Source organism: Chaetodon trifascialis, chromosome 18 (assembly GCF_039877785.1).
Source record: "Chaetodon trifascialis isolate fChaTrf1 chromosome 18, fChaTrf1.hap1, whole genome shotgun sequence".
Classification (NCBI taxonomy): Eukaryota; Metazoa; Chordata; class Actinopteri; order Chaetodontiformes; family Chaetodontidae; genus Chaetodon; species Chaetodon trifascialis.
In genome coordinates this window covers 24,436,448-24,448,505 of record NC_092073.1, presented here as the reverse complement: position 1 = coordinate 24,448,505, position 12,058 = coordinate 24,436,448, and the positions used below count along the sequence as shown (strand labels likewise).

The 12,058-nt window shown below is 45.1% G+C and overlaps 1 protein-coding gene across 1 annotated transcript; it reads left to right on the top strand.

The window, feature by feature from the left end:
- The first annotated feature begins 1,101 nt into the window (after positions 1 to 1,101).
- gcm2 (glial cells missing transcription factor 2) lies at positions 1,102 to 10,112 on the top strand. The gene is made up of 8 exons (XM_070986216.1): positions 1,102 to 1,286; positions 4,677 to 4,740; positions 4,921 to 5,109; positions 5,181 to 5,293; positions 8,184 to 8,309; positions 8,395 to 8,651; positions 8,870 to 9,107; positions 9,383 to 10,112. Exons 1-8 carry the CDS (start codon positions 1,194 to 1,196, stop codon positions 9,695 to 9,697), a joined length of 1,395 nt encoding a protein of 464 aa, XP_070842317.1. The 5' UTR covers positions 1,102 to 1,193; the 3' UTR covers positions 9,698 to 10,112.
- Positions 10,113 to 12,058: the final 1,946 nt, after the last annotated feature.

Here is a 12,058-nt window from a genome sequence, read left to right as displayed (position 1 = left end):
GTTTTAAAATATGAAACATTAAAAACATGAAGAGTCATTTCAGCTCACACACACACACACACACACACACACACACACACACACACACACACTCTCTCCCTCTCTCTCACACACACACACACACACACACACACACACGCACTCTCTCCCTCTCACACACACACACACACACACACACTCTCTCCCTCTCACACACACACACACACACACACACACACGCACACACACACGCACTCTCTCCCTCTCTCTCACACACACACACACACACACACACACACACACGCACACACACACACACACACACGCACTCTCTCCCTCTCTCTCACACACACACACACACACACACACACACACACACGCACTCTCTCCCTCTCTCTCACACACACACACACACACACACACACACACGCACTCTCTCCCTCTCACACACACACACACACACACACACTCTCTCCCTCTCACACACACACACACACACACACACACACGCACTCTCTCCCTCTCACACACACACACACACACACACACGCACTCTCTCCCTCTCACACACACACACACACACACACACACACGCACTCTCTCCCTCTCACACACACACACACTCTCTCTGGATGATCATTTTGTATTTACTGTTTATTTAATAATAATAAATGTAATAAACGTCATTGAGTAGAAAAATCAGCTGTTTTTTTAATGATCTTTAATTAATGGAACCGCCATGACGTCACCAGGACGTCACTGATGTTTACATGATCAGAAAGAAATAATGATCAGCGTCACACTGATCAATAATCGCATCGATAGTCGTACTTGATGATAAATAATCAACCCCCCACCCCCACCCACACCCCGCCTCCCCGCGCTGTGAGCTCGTGCCTGTCTCACCTGTTCACTCACTTCGTACCTGAGACTCACCGGAGCAGCTCGCGCTGTCGGAAGGAGCTTTTTAAAGTTTCAATTTCTTCCTAAAACTTCACAAACGAACCAAAAACTGTGATCTGCTTCCGGTTTGAAGCGTTTCACATTAAAACTTTCTTTCTCTTTGTGTTTGTCAGAACTGATCTGAGGTCAGCTCTGCGTCCGTTTTCACTGGCACTTCTGTTTCACCTGAGCCTGAAGGATCCGGATCAGAGCCATCAGGAGGACTGACGAGGACCAGCACCAGTACCAGGATCAGGACCAGGACCAGGAGGATGTCCCGAGCGGAGGAGCGCGAGGAGGCAGACTGCGTGTGTTCGGTCGGGATGAAGTTCACGTGGGACATCAACGACCCCAAACTGCCGCAGGTGACAACCTGATCAATAAGTGATCCATACACACACTTAGCTGGAGGCGGGAAAACTAGATGAGATGAATGAGTTCATTTCACTGTCCGATCATTCCGATGTCAAGAGACGCAGAGAGGAGCTCACTCTTAAATCCAGCGAAAGTTAAACGGAGCTCGGTTCCAGCTGGAAACACGACGAAGCGACGCGACAGAAAACATTCAGAGACAAACGAAATGTGAAGGAAGAAGCGGAATCAGGGCTGAATTTAAGGAAAACCGTTTTCCGTTTTCAGGTTTGAGGAAACGGAAGAGAGTTCACAGAAATCCCGATGTCTCATTTATTAACAATAGTAATAATAGCAGTAACAGTAAATAGTAAATAATATGTTTTCTGAAATCAGAAAATTTCATGAATCAATCAACTGCAACAATTTGTAATTTTCGTAAATATCCAAAAAACTGAACAGAGTTTGGTCATTTCTCCTCTTGAAAGAAGAGTTGAGACAATAAAAATAATCACCTTCGTTCTTTAAAATGAATGAATGAATGAATGAATGAATGAATAAATAAATAAATAAACAAACAAACCCTCTGTTCACTGTAATCATCACCTGGAGCACTTTTGTCCAGTTGGACCAGAAATCTGCGGTCTGGCTCTGAGTCCTGTTGTCCTCTCCTGTCTGATCTGTCAAATGACTCGTTGTAACTGTTAACTGAAATTAAATACATTTTTTATCAGTGAAGAAGTTTTAAAACACCACTCGAAAAACAATGAAGGGAAATCAAATTTACAAGAAATCACACTTCAGCAGCTCAATGAAGAAGTCTGATGTCAATGTTGCTTTTAAAGGTTTTTAAACCGTCGGCAGTTTGTTCCTGATTCTCGGCCTGCGCGTCCTCATGCTTTGTTCCTGTTAGAGAAAGATTTTACAGACAATATTTGAAATTTAGAATAAAATGATTTTTTTCCTCTTCCAGTTTTTCTTCAGTCATTTTATGTTGGATTAGTTTTATGTGAAGTCAGTTTTAGTAATAATTTGCAGACTCCACCTGAGAAACTTCAGCCTTCCACCAAACTCTGTACAATTTTTAGATATTTCAGAAAATGTGAAAATGTCACATCTGAACTGTTCAGTTGTAATTCCTTAAATTAGTTTGTGCGTGTTTTGAATCTGGACTCTTCATGTTTGTGAAATCCTGCTCTGACAGCAAAACAATATATAAATAAATAAGAAATATATGTCAAGAAAATTCCATCATGAGTCCAACGTCCTCCAGCAGAACCTGAGAAATGAAGGATGATTTCTCTACACAGACTCATGCTGTCAAAAGACAAGACAGAGACAAGGACAGAGACAAAGACAAGGACAAGGACACAGTTCAGACGCGAGCAGAAGAAAATCAAAACGCTTCACTAAAAACCATCATTTCTCTAAAAAGCTTTTTACTGAGATATCAGCCAAAGGTCTGTCCTGTCCTGTCCTGTCCTGTCCTGTCCTGTCCTGTCCTGTCCTGTCCTGTTCTGGTCTGTCCTGTCCTGTCCTGTCCTGTCCTGTCCTGTCCTGTCCTGTTCTGGTCTGTCCTGTCCTGTCCTGTCCTGTCCTGTCCTGTCCTGTCCTGTCCTGTTCTGTTCTGTCCGGGTCTGTTGTGGTCTGTCCTGTCCTGTTCTGTCCTGGTCTGTTCTGTCCTGTTCTGGTCTGTCCTGTCCTGTCCTGTCCTGTCCTGTCCTGTCCTGTCCTGTCCTGTTCTGGTCTGTCCTGTCCTGTCCTGTTCTGTTCTGTTCTGTCCGGGTCTGTTCTGGTCTGTCCTGTCCTGTCCTGTCCTGTCCTGTCCTGTCCTGTCCTGTCCTGTTCTGTTCTGTCCGGGTCTGTTCTGGTCTGTCCTGTCCTGTCCTGTTCTGTTCTGTTCTGTTCTGTTCTGTTCTGGTCTGTCCTGTCCTGTCCTGTCCTGTCCTGTCCTGTCCTGTCCTGTCCTGTCCTGTCCTGTCCTGTTCTGTTCTGTCCGGGTCTGTTCTGGTCTGTCCTGTCCTGTTCTGTTCTGTCCTGTTCTGTTCTGTCCGGGTCTGTTCTGTTCTGTTCTGTTCTGTCCTGTCCTGTCCTGTCCTGTCCTGTCCTGTCCTGTCCTGTCCTGTCCTGTCCTGTTCTGTCCGGGTCTGTTCTGTCCTGTCCTGTCCTGTTCTGTTCTGTCCTGTTCTGTTCTGTCCGGGTCTGTTCTGTTCTGTTCTGTCCTGTCCTGTCCTGTCCTGGTCTGTTCTGTCCTGGTCTGTCCTGTCCTGTCCTGTCCTGTCCTGTTCTGTTCTGTCCTGGTCTGTCCTGTCCTGTCCTGTCCTGTCCTGTCCTGTCCTGTTCTGTTCTGTCCTGTCCTGTCCTGTCCTGTCCTGTTCTGTTCTGTTCTGTTCTTGTCTTGAGGACGAGGCCTGAGACGTCGCGTCAGGCTGGATCACATGGTTGCAGGTCAAAGGTCACATGTGAACGGCAGTCCACGCTCACACTGGCCGCCCTCCATTTGCTCATGTGTGTGTGTGTGTGTGTGTGTGTGTGCGTGTGTGTGTGTGTGTGTGTGTGTGTGTGTGTGTGTGTGTGTGTGTGTGTGTGTGTGTGTGTGTGTGTGTGTGCATGTGTGTGTGCATGTGTGTGTGGTGCGTGCTTGCGTGTGTGTGAAGCAGCTGACTCGACTCTTCTCTGTTGTTGCTCAAACAGTAAAAACCGGTTTTTATATTTTTGTTTTCAGTGAAACCAAAACATCAAACTGAGGTCAAACAGCTGATCCAGAATCAGCTCTCACGCTGATCAATATCTCTGATTGACAGACGTCTGCGTGCGTAAAGGAAGCGAAGCTGCAGATGGTTTAATGACGATTCATTCGTCCTTTTCTCTCTTTGAAGGTGCTTTCAAAGCTTCATGAGGAGATTTTGATCCGATGTGTTTAAAGAGTTTATTCCTGCAGCACGTAATCAATCGATCAGTGAATTGATTGACTGTAACACTGCTCGGAAAGAAACATTTCATTCTGTTGTGAGTGAGCTGATGTGACCGACGACCCAGTGTACGAACCAGCCGGCCTGTTGTCGGGTCCCGAGCCAGAGGCTGAGAAACACTGTGAATCCATCAAAACCAATGAAAACTGATTCTTGTCCAGTTTTCATTTCTTTACACAGTTTGTTGTGTTTGTCGCGTTGCTCAACCTGTGGGTCGGGGCCCTCTGAGGGTCCCGACTCGACTGATGGCCAAATCAGATCTGAAACAGGTTTAACAACGTTCTCCTCAAACTGAACTCAGATCAGCCAAAGGAATATTCAGAACATCAGGTGATGAAAGTGAAGCGAAGAAAAAGACAGAACCAACTAACGCGTCTGTCTGTCTGCCTCTCTGTCTTTCTGTTGTCTGTCTGTCCCTCTGTCTGTCTGCAGGACACCAAGCAGTTTGACCCGTTCCAGGAGTGGACAGACGGCTATGTCCGCTTCATCTACAGCGGTGAGAAATGTTTCTGCTTGTTAAATCAAACATGAAGGAGAAGAAGAAGAAAAACGTTGCTCTAATAATGTCACGAACTGTGTGTACGTGGAATAAGTACCTCACTCCAAGAACAAAACCACAAAGACACGTTGTTGTCATGACAGCATTGATTTTAGCTACCTGTCTTCTTGTTTTTAGCTGAAGACAAGAACGCTCAGAGACATCTATCCGGCTGGGCGATGAGAAACACCAACAACCACAACTGTCAGATCCTGAAGAAGTCATGTCTCGGCGTTGTGGTGTGTTCTCGAGGCTGCACGCTGCCCGACGGCTCCAGACTGCAGCTCCGGCCAGCCATCTGTGACAAGGCCCGGCAGAAACAGCAGAGTAAGACAAACCAGAGTCTGTTAATGGTCCATGTGTGCCCCAGATTACTGACCGGACTCTCTTTGTTTCAGAGAAGCTGTGTCCGAGTTGTAACGCCACACTGGAGCTGCTGCCATGTCGCGGTCACAGCGGTTACCCTGTCACCAACTTCTGGAGGGTTGATGGAAAGGCCATCTTCTTCCAGGTCACAACCCTTACCTTTTACTGATTCTTCAATTCCCACAGACAGGCTAACATGCTATATGTGCTAACTTGGTAGAGCTGGGTAATGCTGCACATTCAGCAGCTAAAATAATCTCAAAATTCATGATGTGTCCTGAATAATAAACTAGTACTTGGACATCTAATTAGATTTGAACAAGATCTAAACAGTTCTCAATCAGATCTTTAAACTTCAAGCATCAAAAATTCAATTCATTTTAAATCAGCCTGACAGTCTGAACAGGTTTAAACAAAGTCCAGGACGGTCTAAAGGCAACATAAGGCCCGACAGTCTGAAAGCTTACGTCTAAACAGTTTTAAGGTCATTTCTGAAAGCACAAAGAAATTTAAATAGAAATATTAACCCCTTGCAACTAAACCCCAGCAAAACACCAGGACAGAGGCCAGTCCGCCTGAATGACTAAACACAAGGACAGCAGTCTAGTGTCTGCAGTCCAAAGCAGTGAGGATACACAGACCTATTTATCAAGAAACTACATTCAACAAACACATGGCCCAACACCAACCTGAGGACCAGCTCTTCAGGTCAGGACCCAGAAGTCCACCTCCACCTGAAAGATAAGGGACAGTCATTGGAGGACAACAGCAGACATACTGTGGACAGAGAGGACAGATGGTTTGACAAGGAGTCAAGGAGGCTATTTAAAAATAGAGAAACCACTTGTTAACTGAGGAGGAGGTCTACAACACTAATTATCCTCCACCTACAAAACTGTCCTTACATCCCTTCACAGGAGATTTAAGAAGTAGACTTAGAAGACAAGAAGACTTGTTCACACTAGGGATGTATATCTCTACCACTGAGGCCAATTCGATACGCATCTCGATATGCAGCCACCGATACGATACATTAACGATACATGCATACACGATGCGATTCGCTCCTGTTCACGATACGACGCGATTCAAAAATGATTTGATAACGATATGACTTGCTTACAAAGAGAGTGGGTTTGATATGATGTGATCCAGTTTGATACAGTTAATTGTGGTACAGTGTCCCCATATCAGATTTCTTAGAGCACAACTCTGCTTTACTCTCTGTATCAATTTGAGAGATGCCTGTAATTTTTGGTTTGTTTTTACTGAGCAAACCAGTAAATCCTATTTTTTAAAAAAGACATAATTCAGTATGTATAGACAGAGCACTACATTTTATTTATAATAAGCAATCCTTACTCTGACTTATGTTCTCTGTCTCTACAATTTTACAAAACATATAAAACTTCACAGTTTAACAGTTTCAGAAAGCACAGTATTAAAAATGTGCATAGTTCGTTGTGCTACTGATGTAACTGATAGCTGCTCGGCAGTGCGTTTTGTCCAGTTTACCCTCTCGTGTGAAAAACCCAAAATATTTCCACACGTTTGATTTGTGTGTCTTTTTCGGTGCACCGAATATCTCCTTGCTGCTAACGTCGTTCTTGTTTGCCTCCGTGTTGTGAACAACGCTGCGTCAGTGAAGGAGGAGCAATGGTGCATTCAGGTTGCCCCGGAAAACACAAATAGGCATGGAATAGTACTAGAACATGAAATAATCTATTTAACCATGGAATTTACCGATGCAGACAGGCTAGAAGAGATGCACCATAAATTCACACATAAATTATATCCGATGGTACGAACGTTTGTATCGGATCACCGATATGAATCGGTGAATCTTGTCATCCCTAGTTCACACCTGGCCTCAGGTGACTCCAACCTTCCAACACCTGCTGTCACACAGCCAGGAGCACTAACGAACAAGGTATTATCAATGACCTCAATAATGACCCCACAGAGGTTAAAAATGAGCCTAAAACATCTATCCAAGGTAGACCCAAAGTAAACTGGTAGCTGTTCTTGAACCATGTGGAGTCCCAGGGACCTCGATACCTCCCTTAAGCTTCAACTCATCTGCTGATTGGGCAGAAGCTTCTCTGAATTTCCTCAGCGAACCTTCCATATAAAAGGCCATCAGTGAAACGCAGCATGGGACTTCCTGTTACTGGTATAGGATTCCATTCTGTGAGCGTTAACCTCCACTTCAGTAGCTATATCTTCACCCCCACACCTCTGTGGGTGCTTTTCATTTCACTGAATTGTGCCTCCTCGTCTCCTCTCTCCTTCGTCGACCCGGAAGTCGTTTCCCCTCCGCCATGACGAAGGATCTTCCAATTGCTTAAATGCACCTGAAGGAGACGAGGAGACGAGGAGAGAGGAGGCCTCTGAAGGAGATCAGAGTGAGGATACACCGGTGTATCCTACGAAGTCTTTATTATTTAAGGGGCGTGTCGTATGTGGCACATGTATGAATCATGGCGGGAGCAGCTAAACATCATCAGTAATTGACGTCGCTTTGGACTGACGCTGTGGAGCGAGGATTTTTCATTTCGGAGTTTTGTCTCCTCCGTCCTCACGTCTCTTCCTTGCATCGCTCGTTCATGTCCTCGCTGGGCAGAGCTAAGACACGAGGAGAGGACGCGAGTGGAGGAGACGAGGAGACCAATTTACCCAATGAAAAGCACCCTACTTTACCATCAACTTCAACCATCAGATCTGCACCTACTCAGTCCTGCAACTGCAAAACCATCTTCCCTGGTTTTCCATATCACCAACTGGATTCAACAGCCAACAGTACTGGGATCCACAAGTAGACGACCTTCTCTGCTAACTGAGTGAACCTGACAGCGTGCACAAGTAGACACCAGATACAGGAAATCAGATTTTTTAAGCAGGCTAAACATTTTCTAGTGTAAACAGATCTATGCCAAAGCAACTAGATTTTGATTTAAAAAAGAAGTGTGGACAGGTTTAAAACAGATTCTGAAGGTCTATTTACTAAACTATTTCCTGTTTTTGTGGTCCTTCAGGCTAAAGGCGTTCATGATCATCCTAGACCTGAGTCTAAATCTGAAACTGAAGCCAGAAGAAGTTCAGTGAAGAGACGAGTCAGCTCACCGCCGTTCACGCCCAAGAGACGACTCATCGAAACACAGGTTGGCAATAACAAACAACAGCAGCTGTTTATTAACGGATTTGTTGATTGTTTGTTTGTTTACTTGTTGGTTTTATCTATTGCAGGCTCTGGGCCCCGCCCTCCTCTCCTGCGTCGATCCATCAGACAGGATCTCCTTTATTGAGCCGAATTTCCCACAGCATTATCCAGCTTTCCAGAGCCCGGAGCCCTACTATAACCCCCATAATGCACTAGGGGATGCACCGGCATCACTTCAGAAACCAGCCAATCCCAGGCTTTACATGGGCAGGCCCGGCTATGAGTTCCAGGGATACCTGACCTCACCTTCATATCCCATGGCCTCTGACCTCTGTGACCCCAGGTCAGCCTCATACACACACAAGATCCTGACAATGTAAACATGTCTAATCCAGATTCTGAACCAGTTATGGACTTTTACAAAGGTTTAGACCAGATCCTTAACAGGTCAACCGGATCCTAGTAGCGTAAACAGATCTATATCAGATTTTAGATTCCAGTAATCTGAACCACATATTGACAGTCTAAACAGGTCTCAACTAGATCCTGGTTTGTGTGCAGGGTGGCCCCAGTCCTGGGTTCCTCTTCTTCCTCCACTTCATCTTCGGCTCCTCTTTCCTCCTCATCCTCCTTCGACCCCCAGACAAAGCCTCCTTCAGGCTGGAAGGACCTACTGAAGAACTCTGCCCCCTACGGTGACAACCACCACTACTACAGCGCAGAGTACCCCTGCCGTTACCCCAGCAACACCCCGGGGTCCCCCGCAGCCCTTCAAACCATCATCACCACGACAACCAAGGTCAGTATAGTTCATCAGGAGGGTACAACTGCAGACCTTAGATCTGAGGGCCAAGGATTGGGAGCCAATGAGAAGAGTAATGTCTTCAGGAGTGGGAGTGTCACTTCCTTTAGGGTCACCAGGTATATCTGTGCGGACCCTAAAGAAACATAGACACCTCACACCTGGAGGCCCTACTGTCTTCTTATTGGCTGGGAGACTTCAGAAGGGGGCTGAACCTATCATATCTGTCACATTAATACTCCAGAATAATTAGTATTGATCCTCCTCCTCAGGTCTCCTATCAGCCCTGTCCAAAGCCTCCCGCGGCACTCCCTTCCTACCAGTCATGTCCTAAACCTCCTGCTGGCCTCCCAGCCTACCAGCCCTGTGCTCTCCCCAAACCTCCAGGCCTCCCCAGCTGCTCCTCCCTAATGGATGACACCTCCTCCTCCTCATACTCCACCGAGGTGAAGGTCATGGAGGAGTCAGGCGGAGTCATCAAGTCTCTGTCGTTTCAGCCTGAGCCTCTGCAGGCCAAAACAGAACGAGCTGATGGCTATGACTACCGCTACACCTACCCCAACACGTACCGCTACGACGATTACTGACACAGCACTATCCTCACCACCGTTATCATGACTACTGTTACCATGACTACTGCTATGTGTACCACATCACGTACCACTATGGCGACAACTGACGCAGTATTACTTCCATTGCTGTTACTGTGATGACTGATACTACTGCTACTACTATGAGAAAACCAAAGGCCAGTACCAAAACAGATACTTTGACTACAACAAACAGTACAATAACTACTGAAAGATGTGTTGAACTACTGTGGCCGGGTGGTTCAGGTGTTGGGAGGATGTGGATTATCAGGACTAAACTCAAAGTGAACTAAACCTTTGGTCCACAAGAATCTTTCTGAAGACATTTCATGGAGTACTATCATGATCCCGAAGGAAACTCCCTGCTGCAGTTTTCCTTCAGCGAGCCTTTCAGGACACACAGTGAAAATTTTACACAAGACCGAACACGGCTAACCAGGATCTCAAAATCCAGGATTCTGATAGACATAAAATCCTAAACAGGAGACCCAGCTTGGTGTTTCCGTGAGCCTTCAGCCTTGTCTCATGGCCTTCCTCGGTGAATGGAGTTGCAGTTGTCATTTAATGGTTTTGTCTGTTGTCAGATGACCTTGTGTTAATTTTGTTATGGGTGGGTGTATTTGAGGTGGAGATGGTCTCTGCAGTCAGACAAGACATCGCGTGAGCGAGGTGTGTCACTTCCTGTTGGGACGCCAACAGGAGTGAGGTGTGTTGAACCTGAGCAATTCCGTCCTCTGAGGACGGCCATGAGGTGTCGCTGAGAGCTCCAACAACACTAAGTGAGCTTTTGGGGAATTTTTCGCCGAACTGTTTCCAAAGTCAAGTATGAACTTTGAAGCTTGGGAATCAGCTATTTTGATGTTAAACCACCAATGACCTCAGAAAGAACCAGGTCTTTATTTCTAATGTTGTCTGTTTTATATTTGAATATATTTTACTAAGACGCCTCCATCCTCAGATGTTCATTAGAAATATGAAATATTAGATCATCTCCAAAGCTATGTTTTAATGTCACTGCATTCAGAAAGTATTTTGAACCTGTCAAATGTTTGTCATTCGAGTTATTTATTGATCGGTCAGACTTCCCTCCAACATGAACCTAAACTGGACTCGACTGGACTAAAACAGTTCTTGACTGAAGAGATCTGTGAGGGGAAAATATGTGAAAATGCTTCTGTCTGAAGTCTCACATTAAACAAACTGTTGTACAGACTGATGTCTCTTTAATTTAGTGTTTTAGCAGATAATAAAGCAGAATCTAGAATTACACTGATGAGTTTAACAAAAAAAGATGAAGGAACGAGAATTTAAACGATGTAAATTTAAGCCCAGAGGAATTAAAAAAAACTGGTGTGACATCCCATCAACAGCATGTTTGGAGAGCTGCAGTCTGAGATAAACTTACAGTATGCAGTTGTATCTTCTCGCCTTTTTCTGTCCACAGTCCACACCATGAAACCTTGATTCTCATTTAAAAGTAGATTTTAAGTAAAAAGAATGTTGTGAAAGACATCACATGTCTCTCACTGATCTTTGCCTTTTAACACTTTGATAGATACATAAATGCAGAGCTCACCTCCCAGCCCATAGCCTGCCCTGGTATTTTCTTATGTCTATTTTCGGAAGACAATGAACTATGAGCAATATTCTCGAGTGTTTCCAGTACACAATGTTGTTTGTGTTGTGTTTACAATGAAAATGAAACCCACAAGAACAATTGAGGTTGGTCGTTATTAACTAAACCTTTTACCAGTGTGTCAACTAAATGACCATTAATGATTTAATCAGGCTGTGAGCTGCCCTTGATAGTCTTTCATCCTAACTACTGATGCTAACATCTTTTGCCAACGCCATATTGCCAGCAAACTGATAATGCTAATCGCTAGCAGTGATACATCCCAGTCTGCTTGTCAAGTCAAACAAAAAGAATAATTACGACCAAACAAATGTTTATCATGTTTCCAAGAGTTTATAGGTCGACTGTATTTGGCTGAACACGCTTCATTCATGTACTGTTAACACTGCTGTGTAAACCAGTCTTCAACCCAAACTGTAAAGTTCGGCACAAATGTACTGTGAGACATTGAGACATTTTGCATCAAAAATCGCCGCTGGATCAAACTGAGATCCAGATTCAGATCAGGAGGATGAAATATTAATGTGGCAAACACATAAGGTTCATATGAAATCACACAGTGAATGGACTTCCAGCGGTGGTCTCGTCATCATGGTGTCAAGATCGTCCACAGGTTGAACTGCGTCCCTTCCAGAGACCAGAGCCCCAGAGTGAGAACCCTGCAGCAGAGGATCAAAGGGCTGGTGTTTGGACGTCGACTGGTTTCAGTCTGCATGAGTAAT

What these genes read in the sequence shown, in the direction of transcription:
- gcm2 (XM_070986216.1), top strand. Translation starts at nt 1,194, where the DNA reads ATGTCCCGAGCGGAGGAGCGCGAGGAGGCAGACTGCGTGTGTTCGGTC. An exon ending in ACGACCCCAAACTGCCGCAG is followed by an intron (nt 1,287 to 4,676) that starts GTGACAACCTGA and finishes GTCTGTCTGCAG; the next exon opens with GACACCAAGCAGTTTGACCC. An exon ending in TGTCCGCTTCATCTACAGCG is followed by an intron (nt 4,741 to 4,920) that starts GTGAGAAATGTT and finishes TCTTGTTTTTAG; the next exon opens with CTGAAGACAAGAACGCTCAG.